Consider the following 22,977-nt stretch of genomic DNA (forward strand, 5'->3'; position numbering starts at 1 on the left):
GATGAGTTTTTCTTACCAGTGATTTTCGTGATGTATCTTGTGCGTGATTGGTCGAATGATCCGCTGATCGTCCAAATCTGTCGTCTGTATAGCAGCGCTCTTTCTCTACTAACAATTGATTGAGCCCTCAAGCATGCAGTTCCGGAAAAAAACAAGCGGGAGACTAGTATAGGATTTGCCTTTTAGGTGAGATCGGAGGATCAACCTCAAATTTTCATATTTAGACAGTACAAAAATTTCCGAAGAAAATTTACAAGATACCTGCAGGGCATGTCTACAACTCAAAAAAAAATCAGATCAAAACTTAATCTACAGTAAGAGATTCGAAAAAGACAAATTCGACTATGAATAATAGTGTCAGCTTTGGGTGAATCGTATTTGACACTACTCATATCCGATTTTATCTTTTCTGTAATTCGAATTCCATTGTGGAAAAAAATGTGTAGTTTGAATTAGGAGCTGAAACTTATTTAGATTGTATATCATACGTTCGTAAGCGCTTCAAGTTTGAATCCTTCTGGGTTAAGGCGGAGGGATTTATGGAGACGGTTCAAGTGGCATGGAACTCGGAGCCTGTGGCATCTAATGTATATCTTACACTTCACAACAAGCTAAGAGCAACGGCCATGGCTCTCCAAAAGTGGAGCGATCGGTAGATTGGTAATGTGAAACTGCAAATACGTATAGCATTGGAGGTGATTCACAGACTGGATGTTGCCATGGACACCAGATCTCTGTCGGCCGCGGAAGTGGAGCTCCGCAAGTGTTTGAAGAGGAAACTGCTAGGCCTGTGTTCTCTGGAATGGTCCATCGCTAGGCAGCGGTCTCGCATGTTACACTTGCGCGAAGGAGATGGCAACACAAGACTGTTCCATCAACAAGCAAGTCATAGGCAAAGAAAGAATGCTATTCGGGTTGTGCGACAAAATGGCAACCTGTTCACAGGTCAGGAAGAAGTGGCGGACACTGTGGATGATTATTTTGGACAAGCTTTTGGCTTCTGTGCTGCAAGGACACATGCGCTAAACCTAGAGGCTCTTCAGCTACCGCAACTTGATCTTGAGCATCTTGAGGTGACATTTACCAACGAAGAAGTTGAGAAGGTCCTAAAATCGATGCCACAAGACAAAGCACCAGGGCCGGACGGTTTCACGGGGCGTTTCTATGCCACGTGTTGGCATATCATTCGGGATGATTTCATGGCAGCTATGGCATGCTTTTATAATGGAGATGTGAGAGGAATGGCCACAATCAACAAATCGCTGGTTCCTCTCCTGCCCAAGAAGGATGGGGCATTGGATGTGGGAGACTTCCGGCCTATCAATCTTGTGCATGGAGCTATTAAGATCTTTGAGAAGGTTCTAGCCTCCCGGCTTGTGGTGGAGCTGCCAAAACTTGTTGGGAACCATCAAAGTGCGTTTGTCAAAGGTAGATCGTTGCACGACAACTTCATGTTAGTCCAGAGCATGGCTCGTCGTTTGCATGCTTTGAAGAACCCCGCTGTTCTTTTGAAGCTCGACATTTCGAAAGCGTTTGACTCGGTTCAATGGCCTTTTCTCTTGGAAGTTTTGGAGCGGTTTGGGTTCAGTTCGAGGTGGAGATCTTGGGTGTGTGGGATTTTGGCAATGTCCACCACCAGGATAATGTTGAATGGTGACCCGGGTCGCACAATTTTCAACTGCAAGGGGTTGCGCCAGGGGGACCCTATTTCACCGATGCTATTCATCCTCACCATGGAGCCACTTCACAGGCTTTTCGAGTGGGCAGCCAGCAGGGTTTTTTTTGCAGTCGTTGGGGCCATCGTGCATGAAGAAGAGGCTCTCATTCTTTGCGGATGATGTAGTCCTGTTTAGCAAGCCAGAACCAATGGATCTTGCAATCTGCAAATGCATCTTTGATATCTTTGGTGAGGCGTCAGGCTTGCGCATAAACATGAGGAAGTCAGTTGCCCTTCCGATACGGTGTTCGGAACAATGCATAGCTATGGCGAGTGAGGAGCTTGGCTGTCCAGTGGGAGCTTTCCCGGTGCGTTACCTTGGGCTGCCTTTGTCCATAAGAAAGCAATCAGCAACACAGCTACAATATCTGGTGGATCAAATGGCAAATCAGCTGCCAAAGTGGAAGGCTTCCCTCATGCCTAAAAGTGGTAGGCTTACATTGGTGCAATCTGTTCTATGTGCGATGCCCATACATGCTATGATGGCATTGGATCTTCCTATCAAGACAGTGACAGCCATGAATAAGGTGTGTCGAGGTTTCTTGTGGTGTGGGAAAGGGGAAGCAAATGGTGGAAACTGTGCGGTTGCTTGGGATGTGGTGTGTGCCCCTAAATGGGCAGGAGGCCTTGGGTTGCCCAACCTGAGATGGTTGAATGTGGCAATGCAAGCTAGATGGCCTTGGCTGCAAAGGACGGACAATGATAGACCGTGGAGTGAGTTTCAGATCAAAGTGCCTAGGGACTCGATGCAAATCTTTCAAGCGGCAACAAGGTGCACGCCGCATGATGGTGTGGACGCGCTTTTCTGGGAGGATAGATGGCTTGATGAGCGGAGGATTCAGGAAGTAGCACCGACCATCTACAGCTTGGTCCCAAGCCGTGTTAGGAGGATGAGCCGGCTAGGGCAGGTGATGCCGAATGGCTCTTGGGCTTCCTGCATCAACCCTGACCTGGACCCAAATGCATTGCAGGAGTTCTTGGAGCTTTGGCAAAGAGTGCAGGCATGGGAACCTATGGAGACTGGGCAGGACGTTTTCACTTGGTCCTGGGAAGCAAGTGGGCAATATTCTGTGCGATCAGCGTACGCTGCAAAGTTTTGGGGCCGGGAGGTGATTCCGAGTGCAGAGTTAACGTGGAAATCAAGAGCTCCGTCGCAATGCAAGTTCTTTACGTGGCTGGCTTTGCGCAACAGATGTTGGACGTCAGACAGGCTTGCTAGAAGAGGGTTGCCGCACCAGGACAAGTGCCCACTTTGTGACCAAGAGGAGGAGACAATAGACCATGTGCTGCTAACATGTGTCTTCGCCAGAACGATGTGGGAGGCGGTCTGCACGGCGTTGGTGAAGCCGGAGTGGACACCAACGCCGCAAGATTCACTAAAATCTTGGCTATGTACGAAGCAATGGTTGAATATGATGGGCACAAAAGATCTGCATGCTATCCTACTATTGGCACTATGGGAGCTGTGGAAGCATCGGAACGCGGTGGTGTTTGATGGAGAGCTGCCATCGCTTCACCAGCTCATGCGTAGAATAGAGGCGGAAGGAAGGACTTGGGCACGTTCGGGACTTATGAAAGGAAATGTTGACTTCGTGTTTGCGGGTTTAACGAGGTGGATTAGTAGGGAGTAGTAGTATCTGTGTACTAGGTGGAGTGGTGTGTACATATGTGTGAGCAATCGCCACGCTTGTAATTGACTGGTGGAGGCATCTATGCCTTTCCTTCTTTAATATATGACTAGGAAAAGAGCCTGTGCGTTGCAACGGGAGAAAAAAATAACACACGCTCTTAACCCAATAATCATGATTCAAGACTCTAATAGGTCCATGTCCTTTATTTTCACATGGCATCACATTTGGGTTGGCGACGTGCTGACACAACAAAAACGTGTTTGAATGTGGTCAGTCCTAAGGCGTCTCTTTCTCGCACGCAAGCACACTCGCTCAGAATAAGATGAGAAATACGTTGTTTTACCCGCGAGATTTTTCATAGGTGTCAAGGTGTGCATGCATGGTTATCAATGTTTTCTTTTCTCTTAATCTGGTTTTAATGGGTGTTTACTTGCAAGTCGGGTCATCGTTGGTACGAAAGAAAAACGGATCGTGCACTATATATTAAATTTACACTAAAAATAATATTTTAAAAATATTTAACAGCTAAAATAATATCATATTTAGATTCTATGCATTTTTCTAGCAAAAAGGCCCGTGCGTTGCAACGGGAGAAAATAAATGACATCCCAATCCAATATGCAAAGCGATGGGAATGTGTGTTCAGGAATAACATGAAGGAGAATTGTGATTTCAGCTAGCCAATCTTTGGAAAACGGCTTAGAAATGAATGTGTTCTTTGATTTGTCGATTAAGTTAAGATATAAGCATTTCTGATCAGATGTTCTTTTTAAATCAAGCATAAGAATAAAAATACATATAGAACATTAAAAAATAAAATCAAAACTGAAACATAATTTCTTCTGCCAAAGAAAGATGACATTCCTCACCTTCATTTCATTATCAGAAGAGTCAAATTTAGGATTTAATATAGCTTTCAATAGTAATAATGTGTGTTATAAACTTATAATCAAGCATGGGCTAGGTTTAGTACCTATAGTTAGGTTTATAGTGTACTTATATTTCAACAATCAAATGAAACCAAATATAAGAGCACAAAATATGGATTGTCAACCATTAGCCTTCTATGAAAATATGGCACGCGTTTCACGTGCTCTAAAAGAACATTACAGAACCCTGAAGATTGTAATTTTATTATACATTGAGGTTGAAGATATATAATTTTATTATACAATGAGAGTTACCCCGCAAAATAATTATACAGTGAGAGTTGAAGATTTATAATATATTATATACAATGAGGGTTGAAGATTTTTTGGATGTCTGTAAGACAGAAATCGTTTAGCTTGGAAGGCAGTTCCTTCTCCAAGTAATGTACGCATTATGAGTAGAAATGAGTTTAAATGTGTAAGTAACTAATAGCAGTTTTGTGGCCATGACAATACAAAGGAAAAATAGGAAACCTTAATCCATGAACCCATCCGTGTGAAAATAGCAAAGCTCGTAATAATTTTGTTCAAATCACGTTATTCGCTACATAACTGAGACATTCGTCGGAGCATGTGGCAGGCAATGTAGTAAGTGGCAGCATTGCACATCAAAAAACATGTATAAAGTAGAGAAGCACAGCTTCCAGCAAGATATGAATGTTTTTGTATGTTAAGTATAACTGTAGCACCAATCATGATGTATGAAAGTGACACTCTCAATAATTTAAGTCTTGGAAAAGCTAGTCTCAATGGGTTTGAATTTGCTTTACAGTAAGATTCAGTCTTTGTTTGAATGGAGGCATGCACATCCACTTTTCTCACATACCAATAAAAAGGAAACAATGGACTTATATTCACTGAGAGTTATGACGCTAACGAAACCAGGATAACCCTACAGGGATGGAAAGAGAGAAACTTAGACTATAGAATCCTAGAGAATCGTCAATTGGAAGATTTACATTACTTGCCAAACCATCAACAAATTGTACAGATCCTTACATTCATGTGTACAGATAAAGCAAGATCTACTGAAATTAACTATGAAAAGAAGCCTACTTAAGGAAATTCATCAAAACCATTTGGGGGCAATTCATCAAACAACTGAATCCCATATGCTTAAGGAAATTCAGCAAACACATAATTGACATGGATGTTTCCTGGTGATCAAGCCTTCATAATTACTCGCATAGCTTTAACCACATGAGACATGAGGTACTCAGGAAGCGAGCCAAATCTACAGCCTGAAGCACTCACCTACTATGCATTAATCTGCTACCAAGGATTGGAGAAGGCAGCGATGGCTACAGCGGTGCCGTTACAGCCTACATACCTATGTGAATTTGGAATTGCAAGGACTAATAAGTTGAACAGCTCGAGGAAATTGGTCGCGCTAGCCTCCCTCTTGCTGGTCGCCTCCACCTCGGTCACATCGGCGCCGATGGCCTCAGACAGAGCAGAGATAGAATCAAGCACTAACAGATAAAGAAATAAGAAATGTTCCAAGCAAAAATTCATTTCAAAGGAGAGGGTAATGAATCTGTTTATCAAGTTGGTTGCCGGTTATAATGTATTTGGCCCAAAATCTACCACTCCCCGATCCATACACACATACTCGTGGTCTCCATATCATCTCTCTTTCTCTCCAATAATCATCCAAACAGAGGAGCACAGTTCAGTAAAAAAAACAGAGGAACACAGCTAGCAAAGAAGGCTAAACAGAAACATATTTCTCACCTTGGAGGTGTTGCTTCTGCACTGAATTGTCTGAACAACTCTTTCTCTACCTCTTCTGAAACCTGAAATATGCATATGTTAGAAAGCTTCTAATTTTTATGTGATGATATTAAGAAAAGGGAAAAGGAGTATCAAGAACAGATTCATATGTTTGGCCATTAGCCATTACAAACTTCAATATATCAATCTCTGTTCCATGGGTGGGTGGGTGGCTAATGGGTGCCTCCACAGCTCAACAAGTGTATGCGCTGCCACCACTCGTTTGTTGCAGCTTTCCGGCGTTGTTCAGTTTGTCGCTCGGCCATCTTGTTCTTTCTCCATCAAATGACACGACGGTCAAAGTTCTAGAGGGAACGGTCATGTGCTGGTGAGTGGTGACTTATGGTGTTTGCAGCAGATCATATCTGAACGGAAAATGCTGGATAATTTGCATAAGCTAGGTGAATAATTAGTATTGGCATGTGAAATTGACACTTTGTACTGCTTTCCACTAAAAGTAACACGAAGATGTCAGAGCACATAAATGCAATTTGCTTGTTTAGGGACCTTTGCTTTTGATGACAATCAGGATGATCTCATAAGACAAAGTGTATTTCTTCACGATCTGGAGTAAGACAACTGCAGTCAGTATTATTTTTGAACAACTTATAAATCAAAATCATCTAGATAAAGCTCATGTTAAGAATTTGATGTGTCGCTGAGCACATCCTTATACAAAAAGAAGTATAAAACACACATCTCTTTGAGGTGACTTAAGAAACAAAAGTTTTGACACCTTTTTTTTACCTAGCAGGAACTTGCTTGGCTTCCCTCACAGCGCTCGCGCTTTTAATGCCAATACTGTGTACCAGTTACAATAAACTTCCAAATTAATTTGCCTTTCAGCACATACATGTTGAAGTATCCTCTCTTCAGTTCATGCTAAGCTCCAATCTAAAATCTGGCAAGTAAACTGATACAAAGTGAAATACATAAGACATATGTTGTAGCATAAGATTGCAGTGAAGAAATTGTAAGGCATGTGTTGTAGCACGACAATTGCAGAATTTCTATTGTTCCAAGACAAAAAGGACTAAATATTTTTTCAGACAAAAAAATGTATCAGCATGAAAGTGTTCTTGCTAGGTTGAGACTTGAGACTGTACGTCCAACCAATAATTCTGAAATAGCATACCTACTGTCAGGTAACCCAGCATCCTCAACAGCGACCCATAGTAGTCCTCCATTCATATTTCAGAATTGATCAGAACAAGATCATCATGCAGCCATCCCCTTTCGCCGTTGGGCCGTCGCCGCCGCTGTAGCCGATCTATACTGTCGCCATGCGCCGAGCTCTCGTGCTTTAGAACGGCGCCCTCCTCACTCCCCAGGCCACCGGACGGCAGCTGCTCACCCCCACCACCACAGCTGGAGCCTGCGGGAGAAGGGGTGGGAAGGAACAGGGAGGAAGAGGGGTACGGGGAGAGAAGAGGGCGGCTACAGCCCTGGCTGTAGTAGGAGGGATGGGAGGGAACAGGGAGGAAGAGGGCGGCCGGAGCGCCGGCGTGCTCCAACTCCACCAGCAACAGCATGCATCCGGGGGGGGCTCGAGGAAGTCCCGTTCCGGCCATGGGGATGTGGATCCAGGCGGAGGAGATCCTCCAGCGGTGGAGCTTCGCACGGGGCGGCGGCTCTGGGAGGTGCAGCCGAATGGGAAGTTGAGGGGCGGCCAGATCCGCGGGTGCTGGCGACGAACGGCGGCTCAGCGGCGGTGGTGGCCGGCGGCGCCCGGTGAGGCGGGGCGGGGCAGGAGGCGGCAGCGCGCGGAGGAGATGTGATTGGGAGGCAGGGTCGTGCGGGTGGCCGGGCTAGTTTTTTTTTCTCCGCCGTACCGGTTCGGGCTGAGTTATGATGAGGACTGCGGGTTGATTTCCTGTAAACCGAGGGGCTTTTTTGCAAAACAACCATGACGGACGACAGAAACCCAATTCTCTTTATCTAACATATATATAATATATATAAAGCCTCATGGACTCGTAGGCACAACCGATGCCACCAGTACACGGTACCACGCGAGGAAAAAAAAGTCCACCGAACCGCGCCACGCGTGGGGTGCAGCGCACCACGCGAAGAGAAAAGCGACGCTCCTATGGTACCCGCTAAACCAGCGCCAGATAGAAATATCTCCCTCCTCACCCCCTTTCTCTCTCTCGTCTCTTCCCATCCCGCTCCTCTTCTCCATGCCACCGCCACCGCCGCTGCTTCTCCTCCCTCTCGGCCGCCTGTCTCCCCCGCCTCCAACATCTCCTCCTCTCTTTGCCTCCTCACCCAACCAGCACAGCCAGACCACGCGATGTGGACGAGGAGGCAACAGATCGGACGAGGAGGCAACAGATCGGGAGGCGGGCAAGAGAAACCAGGTGGTTCTCCTTCCATGGCCGGGCCTCGACTAGCCGCATCTTCCTCCTCCCAGTCCGGCTGAGAGGAGTGGCGGATCCGCCTCCTCAAGCGAGCAGGGGCGCACGGGGATTCGATCCATGGATCTCCTTGCGAGAGGCCGCCACCGTACCGACTCCAACCTGCAGCCTGTTCCAACTCAGGTTTGTCTTCGCTCTACTTGGTAGGCCACTGGCAGGAACATGTACGTTGATGTATTTGATGTGGCTAATTGCAATCTCTAGCGTTCCTACCATCCTCCCCTTTATCCCTCTTGATATGCGAATTAGGATTCTAGCTAGCAATGCCTCACTATGCTATGTTGTAGCAAAACAATGATATAGATTTGAAAAGTTGATAATCAAGTATTACCTTCGTTTCAACAGAAAATAAATGGTTGGTGAACAAATATATATGTACAAAAAGTCTGCACAAATAGAATCTTCGATGGAAATACGCAAAATAATAGTCCTATGCATACAAGATACAGTATTGTGTGCCATAGATATAGCCTAAAATCTAACTCTGAGTCTCTAGATAATGTGAACCCGTGCTTAATTATAAAACTTGTGAATCAAAATCACTTGAGCAAGTTTCAGATTTATAAATATACTCATGCTTTCCAATTAACGATCCCAACTAAAGCACCAAGAAATATATCATGTTGACAACTTTACTCCTTGCTTGCAGAAAGTGACAGTTATACAAGAAGAACCAGATGCCACTGAAGATGCCAACGGTAACCATGTGTCTCAGTTTGTATTATATATGGGTTCTTTATGCTTGCCTTTAAATCCTTCTTAATTTTCCCTGTGCAGTCCAAGTAAGCATCGCGAACTGCCATAAGCATCGCGAACCACTCGAGTATCTTCATTCCCTGTGTAGAACTGTTCAAGAAAAGCACCTGTAAAACCAAGTTCGTCTTTCGCTCTGCAAACCTGCTCAAAATAGTGGTCGTCCATTGAGACTTATTACTTTATTGTTTCCCATGTCTCAGCAGCGTGGAGGAGCCGGCTTCCCGTGTCAGAGTTGCGTGTACTTGCGGGCTACTTCACCGTCACCAGCCCATCTGTAGGTATGCTAGCTCCTCCTCTTCTCTTCTTTGATGCAAATGCACAAAAGGAGAAGCTCAAATCTGGAGAGTAGCCAATGAGATATAGTTTTAAATTTTGTCTTTCTGCTGTAGTATTGTAGGGATGGACATATGGATTGAGTGGTACCCACCTGAAAGATACACATCTCAGCAGCCAAGAACTTCAATAAAAATGTATATCCCAACTCCTTTTATAATCTTGAATGCTTCTCGGTCAACGTCGGTGTCACTTCCAGTCTTGGATGCTACCAGGATGCCAGGTGCAAACTTCATGGAGGCATAATGGCTCTGTACTAGCTTTTCTTGATGAATGAAAGCAGTGATGCTGATATGGACTATCTGAACAATCCACATTCAGTTTAAGTGATGTTACTTTGCTTGAAAATTTGAGATTGAACTATTAGCTTACTATCAGGTCTGCACCATTCTAGATATCATCTTGACTTTTAACTTCTCCAAATGCAACATTGGATAACATAAATAGGAAAAAAATCAAATTGTGAAACTGTAAGTAATAGCTTCACCTGAATATTGATCTATTGTGTTATTGCAGGGAAGAGGTATGAAATTCTCAACTTAGGAAGGAACATACAACCTATAATGTGTCGATCACTAACTAATAAACAGGAGTCTGATGTTGGAAAGAAGCAACTGGTACCAAAGCAAAAGCATCACGACTCCCCTTACAAATCAATGAAGTGTTCTAATTCTAATTCTGGCGATCTAAGCACCGGTCCAAGGTGATTTACCTCTTCCAGCCACTTTCAGTTTGTTCCAATTCAGTCCCCTCTGAGTTTGTTCTAAAAGAAAGTTCTTGTTAGGGATTTGAGTTTATCCTTTTAATTAACGTGTGCTCGTGCTAAAGCAGCGGCTCTCCCTCGGCTATGCCTGGATGTTCGAGCTGTCAGTGTGGTACAGGAGCAGCAGGCACCATCGCTATCAAGTAGCTCCAGCAATCACGTGCTCACTCTTGCTTCACAGACTATGTATGGTCAGTTCAGGTGATTTTTCCTCGGTGATTATTGGCACCCAGGATGTTACAATCTTATTCATGATCTGATAATTAGCTAGGAATTTTTGAATAGGATTTTAATCAGTTACTGTTTCTTTATTTTGTCCAGAAAATTGGAGGTTTTAGGATCTTTGGAAGTTTTTTGAGGCATCACCCTTCTTGTCCGCAGTTAAAAGGTGTGTGTGTGAGTCTGAGAAAAATACTTTTGATTTACTTATGTTTCAACTTTGGCAAGGCATGTTTGTACAGGTAGTAAAAATGTGATGCAAATGTTTCTTTTACTAATTTGTGGATTTTGATAGTAGAATGTTGTTTTGGGCTGGTGCTAAGGATCATTCAGTTTCAAGGAAAAAGATATATGTGTGGTTTCTTTGCTTTACAGAAGATGCATTATATGATGTTTTCATTTTGGTAATCATAAGAAATTTTACATTTGATGGTGAATTTCAAAATTATTTTGTTTGGATTCTGAATCATGCTAGGCAATGTCGTCTTTGTAATAATTTAAAAGGGGTGCTAGGCAGAACCAAGCCATCCACGTAGGCTATGAATAGTGCAGCGAGCGAGCGAGTGAGCTGGCAGCGACTAAAAACCTAGCTTCCCCACCCACGCCCATGACAGCACGCGACCGTCCCTCCTCCTCGACCTCCCTCCTAGCTGACCCCCCTTTCTCCTCAAGAGAAAAGCCATGAGTTGTTTTACTGAGAGAGAAGAAACAAGTAATATCACATTCTGAAGGTTCATTTCCTTTTATATGGGTGATGGGTCCTTAAAATTGTAAGCATTGCAGTTTTCTAACCATGTACATGGGTGGTACGCAGCTAAGCACTCAAGCTATGATTATTGTTGTATGTATGGATTAATAGCGGTAATCACTGTTTGGTTCAGGCCTTGAGCAGCTAAGATAACTCAAATGTGTACGCTCATTCAAAGTAACTGATTTACCTAAAGAACTTGGTTGATGATCAGGTGTGCATTTTGTATGCATTGGAATTAGATTCAGAATGCATGATGATTGGTTTCTTATGTGTTCATATAGGAAGTAGCTTCTCATGCGCCAACATTTTTTAGGTGTGTTGTGCCGAGGAAATCTTATGCTTCAGTGCGTACATTTTGGTTGTGTTTGTCTAGAGTTTTTTTTTTGCTTACAAGACAAAATATTCTTATTTACTTTCATTCATCTATTTGTAGCAAAAAACTATTTCTTCGTGCATAAATATGTTGTGTTCATTATTCGGGTCAAATGAGTGAGACCGTCGTTTTTGTATTGGCTTCAAGGGAGGATGATTTGCTGTGTACGTTTCATTTTCCATCAAGGCCATCATGTCGTTCACTCATGTACATGTCATTCTCTGCTTTTAAACAAGTGTCGAGTGTAACCGCTAGCATGTGTACGAAGACAAATAATTCTCAAGGCACTGGCATGACTGGAGGAAAAGAGGTTCTGCGACTCAAGGTTGGGTCGCCATGTGTATATTTATTTATGTATTCATATCCATGCTTGTGTGGTTTTCTCTATTTTCGGTAGCCAGTCGCATGCCTTCTCCTTATTTGCTTTGTCAATGTTCGTGTGTGCCCAACTCAATTGTTGCTGCTTTTATGTATGTGCTTTCTTATGTGGTAGATAAACTCTTGCTTTAATATATGCACTTCCAGGTTTGACGCAGTACAGTGCGGGGGAGGCGGTGTCCTCTGCAGCTAGGTCTACTTGCTGGCGACCTCACCATCACCAACCCATCTACAGGTATGCTAGCTCCTCTTCTATTAATGCAAAAAGGAGATGCTCAAATGGATTGAGTGGTGCCCTTCTGAAAGTATTGCATTGATGGACATATGGATTGATTGGTAGCTCCTTGAAAGCTACACAGATCAGAACCAATAATTTTAATAAGAATGTGTATCCCAGCTCCTTTTATAATCTTGAATCCTTCTCGGTCCTACTAAACTGTAACTCATGTTTCTTTTTGGAAACAATATTTTGGACATATACTAATTAAGCTAGCTACATGGGAACCTTTTGTTCTGGCCAGATTTGATGATTTCTCTCAATATACTGCTGGCGATGTAGTTGGCAATGATTAGGTGGGCAGTTCTTCGCATTGCATTCTGTATTTAAGTTTGGACAATTGGCTGCTAATTTATCATGTGAATATGTTCTCTCTCTGGAGATGAAGATAGCAAATATTTGTTATATTCTTATCCAATCAGCTCACACCATTGTTGTGATCAACAAAAGATTCAGAACTTCCAAGCTCCGTTTTTTCTTGCTAGCTATGAAGGTGATACTTTAGTAAAAGGTGCATACAGTACTAACATTTTTGCTATCTTTATGCTCCTCCATATGGATGGGAACTAAAAGGATGATGATATTATTCTACCTTTTAATATTTGGTGGTGCATATTTAAGAAAATCACTGCTAAGCATGTCATTTTCTAGAAAGGCGCTTGACTGGAATGTATATGTATATAGTTAATAAAATCATAGTGAAGGATTTTTCAGTTCCTCTATTTAGATTAGAGGCGTCTGCATGCATATTAACCAAGTGATCAGTCTTTCCAGCTCAAAAGAGAAAGTGACCGATGTTTTGGCATATTTTCCTATTAGGAATAAAATGGATATGCCCATGTGCATATGCACACAGATTTCAGGTTACAGTGTAATTAGGAAACAGATGATACCTCATTGTGTAGTCTTGGTCTGAGAAGAGTGGATATACTTGGTGAATATATATGTTCCACCCGACCATTAATTTCAGAGAAAAGGACATGCACTTCAGTAGCAAAAATTTGATTGTTATGTACTATCTGTAATGCTAAGCATTTATTTGCTAATATCTCCTCATCTGAATTTGTATTTTGGTCATTTGGCCTTTTAACTATATGGGCATCTGCAGATGGTCTGAAAAGCAAGATATGCTAGAGATAATAACTATACTTGCTGCTCCAGATGGACTAAGAATGGAACCATATCCTAGGCCTACATGCTAATATTGTACACCAACCAATGCTTCACTTATTTATACTTAATCAGTTGTGTAATAATAAGCGCGATATTAGCTTCTGTACCCATCTTAATGGTTAAAATACTTTTCTTCAATATGTGACACATTTGCTTCTGTTTCCACATGTCTTGCTTCATGATATCAACATTGTTAATCGTTTATCTTTATCTTTCTTTCCCTTTACAGCCTACTTGAATGGATATGGTTCTTGAGAGGCCATTTCTTATGCATCAGGCCCTGAAGGTGGATGTTGCTTGTATGCTAAGCAAGGAAGAGGCATGCCCTACCTGGCAGCGACCACCTTCCACTCAAGGGATATAGCACTATCATTTAGCACACATTGTTCCAGGAGAAACAATAACCATGAACAGAAACAGTAACCAACAATATCCCTACTGACCGGCGTGGCTCCACCAACGATCCATCAGCCCCTGGTACAGAAAGAGGTGATTCATCACTTGCTATACAATCTCTTTCTCTATTTCCTTCTGATTCATCCTTGCTTTCCAATCTCCTTCTCTATTTCCTTTCTCCTGACTGTAGTATCCTCTTCAATCTCAGATCCAGAAGCTCACGCATGGAGGACATGGACATTGGTATCGTCTGTGACGAGGGTTCCCCAGGATCAATAGCGTCAAGGACAGGAACGCCTGTGCCCAATGTAATATTCTAAAAACCTGTTATACTCCATTCATCGTAGAGATAGCCTCCTGCTCCCCCTCTCTTACTCACGTACCTCCTCCTCCTGCCTCCTCCTGCCCCCCCTCTCTTACTCACGTTATTGGCCCCTAATTTGTGACTTTCCTACGTTATTGGCCCCTAATTTGTGATTTTCCTGAACATGACACCTTTTCTTCTCCGGATCTGCATTCCACCTGTAGTAATTGTGAGATTATATATGTATTCGTGTTCATTCTTAATTTAAACTAGACCTAGCTGTATATACTACAAAATTTGTTAAACATGCGCTGGGCAGGTTTCCATGATGAGTTCGTAGCCTTTATGAAGTTCTTGCTGATTGTTTTCTGTAATCATCGCTCATTTCTCGTCTCCATAGCACAAAATTTGATTCTTGCATCTAACCTTACCGGCGTGTTTACTGAACTTTGTATATATGAATTTCACCTCGTATTTTCTTCCTGGCTTGATAAGAACTGAACAATACAATTTGCTTTCTCGTGTCCAGTATTCCAGATTGAGTAATTCTAGAGATATGCGACCCGTAGACCGGTTTATGAAATTCTTTAGGTGTATTTTTCTTTCATGTACATAGCTGGAAATTGTTTGATATACATTTTATAAGGATAAACAAGGCTTACTGTACGTAAGGCTTGATACTACCCCATTTCAAATAACTAAGGGAATCACTATTTCTCAAATGCAAGATATTGGTTTATTTTATTTCGTATGCCATGTTTTTTGTTTCAGTTCTTTGTTTTTTCAATCCATTTGCTTTCTTGAAATCTTCGTGATAACAGAGATTTGAGAAGGATCTGTCTCTATAGCTGTAGATGATAACTACATAATTATTTGTTCTTTCTATGTGAAATATTTGAAAACCAAATGCAAATCGTTGCAATATTTAGCCTTCAGTACTTATAATGCACAAATGTAAAATTATATTTTGCTATTATGTTCTTCTATTCTAGAATCATTTCCCTAATCTGCCTATTTTGATCATGAAATTAAGTCAATTTCTTCTACTATCTTCATGTGCTTGCGGATAGGATTCTGAAAGCTTATAAACTTATTTTCAAAGCTTGCCTAATAATTTTATCATATAAGTTGAAATTCAGTAAAACATTCCCACTTGACAGTGATCTATTGTTATTCCCTTAAATGTTGATCCAAGTGTCATAAATGGCACAAGATGCAGTTTTGATTAGATTTTGAGTGTGAAATTTATACTGTCTTGCGGTGATGCATGATGTTATTTATTTCATTAGAGAAAGATAAGTGTTAACCTATTAAGTTAATTTGGGTGACGGATTTAATGCTTATGTTAATTATTTGCAGTTTATTTACGGGAGAAAATAGTGGTAGTTTATTTATTGTCATTGGTTAAGACTGCTGCTATTAGATCTATATGGTTGCGGTATATCTTCAATTATTTGCTAAATTGAGGGATTAATGTTCCGCTATTAGGTTAATTAGGCTAGCAGCTTTTAGCACTTCTCATCTATTGGTTCAGCTATTATTTTCTGAGAAAAAAAATTTACCCTTGCTTTGTCCCTACAGGATAATGACTACCTGATAGTGATTCCTTATGCTCACATCTTTGGCCTCATGCTGCAAGCTCTAAAGCTGCCCCCTGCAACTTACCAGCACAAAATATACCCAGGCGGAAAGAATCGTGTGACAGTGACTTTCATTTCTACTTTGGAATTGCTAGATGGTTCACTTGTCCCGAGTTCTATACCAGGTGCAATCTTAGATAGCTATGAAGATGCAGAAGACAGTGCTGCTATGGAGGCTATTAGATTCATGGAGAATGCATATGGCAAAGAAATGAGGGGCTACCACTACACCCATGTCAAGAGGCTAGAAAATCAAGTGACGCACCTGGTCAAATGGTTGACTTCATCCAATGAGACAATCAAGAAGCTGCGCAAAACATGCTACTACGCTGTCAGGTACATGAACTCATATTCTGCCCGGATAGAAAACACAACAGCTGCTCGCCACCTGAAAGGTCAGGACAACACCAAAGGAGTTATGAAAACAGCTCTTGCAAGCATCGAAGGACTGACGCAAAGGCTACGCTACATTGCTATGAAGTTTGAGCAGCGCCTTGAAGCAACCAGAAACAGTTTCTGGTAAACTTTGCTGAATGTATCCTGGATAGCGTGCTTCATCGGTTACCGCAACAACCACCTTTTGTTTCATATCTATCAGACCAGCATCTTTCCCATTTTGGACTACTCCCAACAAGATATGTATAGACTTTAGTCCTCCCTTGCTGCCTCTATGGTGAAAAGTAGTCTATGATGTAGTTTACGATCTTTAGATTTTATTGTTGTCTGTATAGTCAAGAGCGGTTTACCATCGCTTATTGTATATATGTGAAGGTCTCCTCTTCTACTGTTGTTTCACAACACTATGACCGAAGAAAACAACCTTTCCTTTTATCCATGCTTTCACACTAATGTTTGCATCAAACATTCCCTGTGATCATATCTGCAGCACTTACAAGCTCATATTAAGATTTCCCAATCGATCCTGTACACATTCAACCAATGTATATAAGCTATTCTTTTTGAACAATAATAGGTTAGAGCATACTCTCACACCGATTAGCTTACATTCGGCCTTTGCGCCATTGGCGCAACGAGTCATCTAGTTATTAGGTAAAGATATGCACACTCGTGCATATTCGAGAAAAAATGTCTTCAAACATTTTCAGCGGTTTTGAATATGTTTTGTACCTTCAAAGAGATTGATCTTATTGACCCCACCTAAAGATAGATCCTATACAGTACTGGCTCCCGAAAAACAAATGTTCCAACTTCATGAACAATGATCGATGGATCATGGATCCTACTGGGTTCAGTACCAAATGGGCAACGGCAAACGCACGACAGAACATGTTACGGAGCTCATGTGAAAGCGGGCCAAGATCGGTCGTCCCACGTTTCCATGTGGATTTTTTTATGGACAAGTACAGGCTTCGGAGCCATACAACAGCACAAGTGTACAGAGAACCGCCCAATGTGCGTGTCATCTTCTCCCGGAAGTATTGTTTGGTTGGCAAAGATACGTACAGCAAAATCGAACTCACAAATGGGCAACCAAGTGACAACGAAAGTACAAACCAAGTAGTGCGTTGCACACAGAACAAATATTCTAGATAGCCGTGTCCCCTTTTTTTTGCGAATATTTTTTTCTTTTCAAGATATGCCAAAATGGCACTGTAAAGTGTACACGAATTACTCGCAGGAATATATACCATCTTTATTCATTTAATTTAACTTAGCTGCACTGTAAAGTGTACGAGGTTATTAGTAGAAGCTCCTGAACTGCCCAGCATACCCAGCATCAGGCCATCACAAAACATATATAGTATTACAACGAATATATTCACCTAACATAGCGATTTCTATACAGCAAAACGAGACAACTTAATTACTTTTTACTGGTTCTTGCTGCCGAAGATGCTACGGAGCTTGCCGCGCTCCTCCAGCCGCTCCAGCAGGTCCCGGGCGCCGGCGACCTCCATGTCCGACAGCTTCTTCAGGTACCCGATGGCGCCGTGCGAGACCATCAGCTTCTTGCACCGCTTCGCCGGCGACAGCGTCGCCAGGCACGCGATGGCGTACTTCCTCGCCGTGTTCGCCGGGCTCGGCTCCAGCAGCTGCACCAGGCTCGGCACGCTCCTCTCGTCCCTCCGCACCTCCCGCGCGTTGCCCGGGTGCCCCGCCGCCAGGCTCGCCACCGCCTGCGCCGCCACCTCCCGCGCGCCGCCCGACTTGGCCTCCAGCATCCGCACCAGCAGCGGGATGCAGCCGTGCTCCCCCACCAGCCGCTTCATGTCCTTGCTGCCGCTGGCGGCGATCCTGCAGATCGCCGCGGCCGCCGCCTGCTGCGCGCCGGCCGAGCCGACCCTGAGCGCGTGCGCCAGCCGCGGGAGCACGCCGAGCGAGACGATGGTGTCGGGGGAGATGGCGTCCACCATGTTCCCCAGCGCGCGCACCGCGGACTCCTGCGGCGACGGCGCGTCCAGGTAGAGGAGCAGGCTGCGCAGCCCGCCGTCGTGCGCCACGGCGCGCCGGAAGCTGTCGCCGCCCGTCGTGAGGTTCTGCAGGCAGTCGGCGGCGTGCTCCTTGGAGCCTAGCACGGTGCCGTAGTCCAGCAGGCTGACCATGACGCGGACGATGCCTTCGTCGGCCAGCGCTTGCCGCGCCTCGGGCGCCGCGGAGAGGTTCTTGAGCGCGCCGGCTGCCGCGGACTGGGACACGGAGTCCCCCGTCTGGCAGATCTCGATGAGCGGGCGCACGCCGCCGTGGCCGGCGATGGCGCGCGCGACGTCGGGGGACGCGGAGAGGCGCTGCAGCGTGAGCACGGCCTTCTCGCGGCCGACGAGGCTGCTGCCGGACTCGGCCAGCCGGATGAGCGGCGGCAGCGCGCCCTCCGACACCAGCAGCCCCTCGCAGGCGCCGCCTCCCGACTCGGCGAGCCGGCAAATCACCATGGCGGCCTTCTCCCGCGCCTTGGGCGCCGGCGCCGTGAGCAGCTGGACCAGCGCGGACACGTTGGCGCGGCCGAGCAGCGACACGACACTCTTCTCGTCCCGGTTGAGCGCGTCGAGCAGCCCGTCCACCGCGCGGGTCTTGGCGTCGGCGTGCCCGATCTGCAGCCGCGCGAGCAGCTCCCGCACGTCCGCCTGCGCCGTGGCCGGGGCGGCGACGGCGGAGGCGTCGGAGTCGGAGAGCACGCCGGTCCGGACGAGCAGCGCGCAGTCGCGGAGGTTGACATCGAGCCGGGCGCCGAGGGCGTCGATGGCGCTCTGCGTCTGCAGCTTGCCGTCCCTGGGCGGGCCCCGGCACCGCGCCGCGAGCTCCGCCGCGTCGGCGAGCGTGGCGGCCACGGAGTGCAGCAGCTCGCGGCAGAGCGCGTTCCGGGCGAAGCAGGGGTGGCTGGACAGGTCGGACAGGCGCGCCGGGAGCGCGCCCAGCTTGGCCGCGATCGCCTTCCACCGGCCCGGGAACCCCTCCGCGGCCGTGGCGGCGCCCACCGCCGCCTGCACCATGCCCCTCACGCGCGCCAGCAGCTCCTCCGCCGTCTCCTCCCCGGGAGCAGCCGCCGCCGCCGGGTCGCCCCGCACGCTCATGGCCGGTCACCTGGAGAGCGGAGGCCCGTGCGTGATCTGGAGAATGGTCGTCGTCCGCTGGTACCAGTGGTAAAGGCGGGAGGGAACAAGCGCATGAGGAGGAAGGGAGCAGGGGAAGGAGGAGGAATCGTCTACGAATACGATGATCTCCCTCCCTGGCCACTGTTTCTTTAAGCGAAAACTAGTAGCGGCGGCCGTCGCTTTCGTTTAGGCAGCCATTGGCGTCGCGGCAGCGGCAGCGGCTATCGTGGGGAGATACGGGCGGCCATGAGCGGCACGCCAAGCCAAGATACCAAAATCCAAACTATTTCTACTCTACTCGATCGAGATCGATCTCAGTTGGGCTGGGAAGAGAAGAGATGTGTGGGTTGGTAGAAAGAGGGCCGTGTCGGGTCGGAGTTCACGTTGGTTTGACGGACGCTGTTGTTTTGTGTTCTTGATGATGGTGGTGGTTAGTGGGAAGTGGTTAAGAGACTTGGGACAGACAGTGCGGGGGTCGTGGACTCGAGGGAATGAGACGAATGACGGGCACGAAAGGCAAGGCGGAGTGGAGGTGTGACCGAAAGAAATTTCGCTTGTACTATTATTTTAGCCGGTCGGGATCGGGGGCATGTTACTGGTGGCGCTCGTGGTGCTTGCCCAAGGAGAGGAGAGGAGAGGGGCACAGTCTCAACAGACACCACTTGCAAACAGTGTTCTACTTCTTCAGAAAAGAAAAGAAAAAAAGGACACCACTCGCAGACAACTGCTCACCTTAGGCAAGCCACACTAGGGTTCCACATCTCATACACTCAAAAAGTGTGGCAAAATTCCTTTAGGCTTGCCAACTTGTGGCTCTCATTTTGAAGAACTAACCTTAGCCAAGTGTGGTAAAATTGTATGGCAAAGTGTGCCATGGTTAGGTCTAGAACCAAACAGCCCCTTAGAGTACTAACTAGGTAAGGCTATGAGTAAACATAAGCTTTTCATTCGGAGAGCATGCATGCATGCAGCGAATTACAGGGAAAGAAAGTAAGCGGTTGCTGTCTATCTTTGCTAGACGAGAAAGGTTTTGCGGCTTGGCACGCGGACTGGGCTGGCGCTGCTGCATGCATGCAACTTTGGTGTATTCTAACGAGCGAAAAGATGGCCTACGTTCGTTCTTTACACGAAAAGCGAACGACCGAAGGGGCTGGAATATTTTTGACCCGACGATGGCGCGTCGTCGTCCTTTTTACAAGATTTTACAAGAGGGGCGACGGAGTAGGCAGGCAGGCAGGCGGTGCAAAAGCGTCTGCCGGCCAGATGATCATGGGCCTGGCCCAGCCTTAAAACTCATGACCCCATCATTGACCGCCACGCCACATATCTCGCTGCTCAAGTCTACTACCACCCCGGTGCGGTGACCCCGCGGGCACATGCGCCGCCCGGCGCCTTCGTTGCCACCTGCTGCCTTTCGCGAGCACGAAGCAGTCGTCGGGGTTCCTTCCGCCCGCTGGTCGTCGGTTGGATCAGGGCCGGGCTTGGGCCACTCGAGTGCGCGTGGGCGTGCAAAGCCGAGCCCGCGCCATCGGGCCCGGGCGATTTTTGGATCCTTGCGCGAGAAACGACCGGTCGGACGGACGGGAAGCCCAAGGCTTCTGCTGCCTGTCGCTCTGGAATTTTTTCCAATACCGAGACGCCCGTGCCGTGCGTGCCCCAACGTCGACGGTGCCTGACTGAACGCGAGGATACGACGCCTGCCTCGCGTGGAATGACGCCTTTGCCCCTGCTGCCGCAGAGAAAGGCGCGCTGGTTTGTGGTCAATGAAGAACGACTCCTGTCTGCGTCGGTCAGCGTGATCCAAGCGCAAACGTCCATCGTAAGTAAAATAACTCGTCGACACTTATCTTATCTTGAGGTGCACTGTAGTTACCCGAGACGAGAGACTCTTCTCCTTCTCGAACTATAAAAAAGGCTTTCGCCCCGCTTTATATATAAAGCATAGATCAACCACAGCTCAAGTACAAACACACTCCACAACAACACATGCATACACCCAAGGCGGGATACATAGGCGCTGAGCGCAGCAACACCATCCCTAACACTACAAGAGCAATCGAGGACCTCCACCGTGAACACGCCACCGTGAAAAAATGAAGCCGCATATAACGAACCGTGAGCTTTAAGGCGGCGCCTCCAAAAAGGTTACGACGATATGGATTGAAGCAAGCCAAGACCAAGAAAACACGGCTGCAAAAGCAGCCGCATGCTTGGCTTGGAAGATGGCCAAACAAAACAACGCAACCCAAGCGAAAACAACGTACGCACAACCTAAACAACTTAACCTGCCTGAACGTACGTGCAAGTCCATCGCCATTTGCCTGGATGACAGGATAGGCCGTTGAATGTGCTTGGGCCATGCATGCATGCATGCATGCTTGGACGTCCAACGCCCACCGGGCATGGCAGCGGCAGCACGGCAGCAACGGCCATTAAAACGCGCCGCGTCGATGCAACGAGCTCAATTGGCTCAATGGCACCGGCCGGCTGGCTGCTTAAAGGCTGCGTGAGTGCTACGTATACTATAGTGTGGATGGATGGTCCAAATGAATTAATCCAGAGACGTCTTAACAAACATGCAATGTGGCTATGTCAGCCTGCACCCAACCCATGAACATATCCTCCGAGCTCAGACATCTCAAAATGCTCATCACGTGGCTTACTATCACGAATGCGGCCATGCAAACACACTAGAACGGCAACGCGCCTTGGCGCGAGGGTGCCGGTCCAATCGATATGGCCAAGTAGTGAAGATCAAACCGCATGATGCATTAGTAGGAAAGCAAGTTTAGCACATGTAACATGACAACTTAACCAAAGAGGTGCTACTTGCCGAAACCCAACTCCCTTGTGTGTGTGTGCGCGCGTGTGTGTGTGTTTGTGTGTGTGTGTGTATTAAGGATGGAAATGCAAAGACTATATCAGGATGGAAATGTATCAAGGAATTAATTAAAAAAAGCTCAATGATCAAACCTCTGATATAGCTGTTTTGAGCCACGAAATCCAAAACAATATAGTAGTGCAATGTTCGACGCTGAAAATAATTCATCAGATATTTGAGCTCATGAATTGTTCAAAACAATAAATAAGTGCAGCTTGCCACACCCCCACCAGGTGCAGCCATACCCAACCCGCTAACAAAGCAAAATACAACATAGCATGATACCTATGAGGTGCCAGAGGAATATTTAGATAGTTATGATGGCTGTCAATTCTGATGGGCATTTCATATCAAATATGTAGCAACAGCAAGCAATAATCCAGGTTATGTAGACACAAAGGATAGATACTTGATGTATTACAGGAAATGCAACATTGATAGAATAGGATTATGAGTACATAGGATTCATAATAATTAGACCAGGTCATTTGTGCATATAGGAGAAGCATTCAGTAGTGCATCAGGGGAGAAAATAACACAAAAATATCGAAGCAAACCGTTCATACAGAAGACCAGCGACAATCACATAAGCTACCATGATCATCCTGGCATTGCATACATAAGTTTGCATCCATCCCCTTCATCTTCTAGACGAACACGGTACATGCAGTAGAACAACAAAAGTCTATCGTAGACACCAACATAAGTATTGTGT

At 45.9% G+C, this 22,977-nt stretch overlaps 2 protein-coding genes and 3 long non-coding RNA genes across 6 annotated transcripts; 3 read left to right on the top strand and 2 right to left on the bottom strand.

Moving 5' to 3' along the window:
* Positions 1-3,951: 3,951 nt before the first annotated feature.
* LOC123089574 (uncharacterized) lies at positions 3,952-7,589 on the bottom strand. Its single transcript, XR_006442325.1, has 3 exons — positions 7,186-7,589; positions 6,798-6,963; positions 3,952-6,615 (listed from the first exon to the last, which is right to left on the bottom strand). It is a non-coding gene; the product is annotated as an uncharacterized lncRNA (long non-coding RNA).
* A 1,592-nt stretch (positions 7,590-9,181) lies between these two features.
* Positions 9,182-9,888, top strand: LOC123089575 (uncharacterized). Its single transcript, XR_006442326.1, has 3 exons — positions 9,182-9,342; positions 9,424-9,501; positions 9,613-9,888. It is a non-coding gene; the product is annotated as an uncharacterized lncRNA (long non-coding RNA).
* Positions 9,889-10,458: 570 nt separating this feature from the next.
* LOC123089576 (uncharacterized) lies at positions 10,459-13,866 on the top strand. Its single transcript, XR_006442327.1, has 4 exons — positions 10,459-10,520; positions 10,641-10,707; positions 12,188-12,275; positions 13,720-13,866. It is a non-coding gene; the product is annotated as an uncharacterized lncRNA (long non-coding RNA).
* Positions 13,867-13,890: 24 nt separating this feature from the next.
* On the top strand, positions 13,891-16,661 carry LOC123089577 (uncharacterized). Of its 2 annotated transcripts, none has more exons than XR_006442328.1 (3): positions 13,891-13,979; positions 14,095-14,265; positions 15,772-16,661. XR_006442328.1 is itself a non-coding variant. In XM_044511219.1 (3 exons), exons 2-3 carry the CDS (start codon positions 14,111-14,113, stop codon positions 16,351-16,353), a joined length of 666 nt encoding a protein of 221 aa, XP_044367154.1. In that variant the 5' UTR covers positions 13,891-13,979; positions 14,095-14,110; the 3' UTR covers positions 16,354-16,661. The 2 variants fall into 2 exon arrangements, 1 of the variants encoding a protein (XP_044367154.1); XM_044511219.1 differs by having other exon boundaries at positions 14,095-14,194.
* Positions 16,662-17,463: 802 nt separating this feature from the next.
* LOC123093826 (vacuolar protein 8) lies at positions 17,464-19,838 on the bottom strand. The gene has a single exon (XM_044515880.1). The coding sequence runs from the start codon at positions 19,358-19,360 to the stop codon at positions 17,663-17,665; it is 1,698 nt and encodes a 565-aa protein (XP_044371815.1). The 5' UTR covers positions 19,361-19,838; the 3' UTR covers positions 17,464-17,662.
* Positions 19,839-22,977: the final 3,139 nt, after the last annotated feature.

This window comes from Triticum aestivum, chromosome 4B, assembly GCF_018294505.1.
Source record: "Triticum aestivum cultivar Chinese Spring chromosome 4B, IWGSC CS RefSeq v2.1, whole genome shotgun sequence".
Lineage (NCBI taxonomy): Eukaryota > Viridiplantae > Streptophyta > Magnoliopsida > Poales > Poaceae > Triticum > Triticum aestivum.

Excerpts from the sequence above, each read along its gene's own strand:
- LOC123089577 (XM_044511219.1), top strand. The coding sequence starts at position 14,111 with ATGGAGGACATGGACATTGGTATCGTCTGTGACGAGGGTTCCCCAGGA. Across the intron at positions 14,195-15,771 it reads CAGGAACGCCTGTGCCCAAT|GATAATGACTACCTGATAGT; the intron begins GTAATATTCTAA and ends TTGTCCCTACAG.
- LOC123093826 (XM_044515880.1), bottom strand. The coding sequence starts at position 19,360 with ATGAGCGTGCGGGGCGACCCGGCGGCGGCGGCTGCTCCCGGGGAGGAG.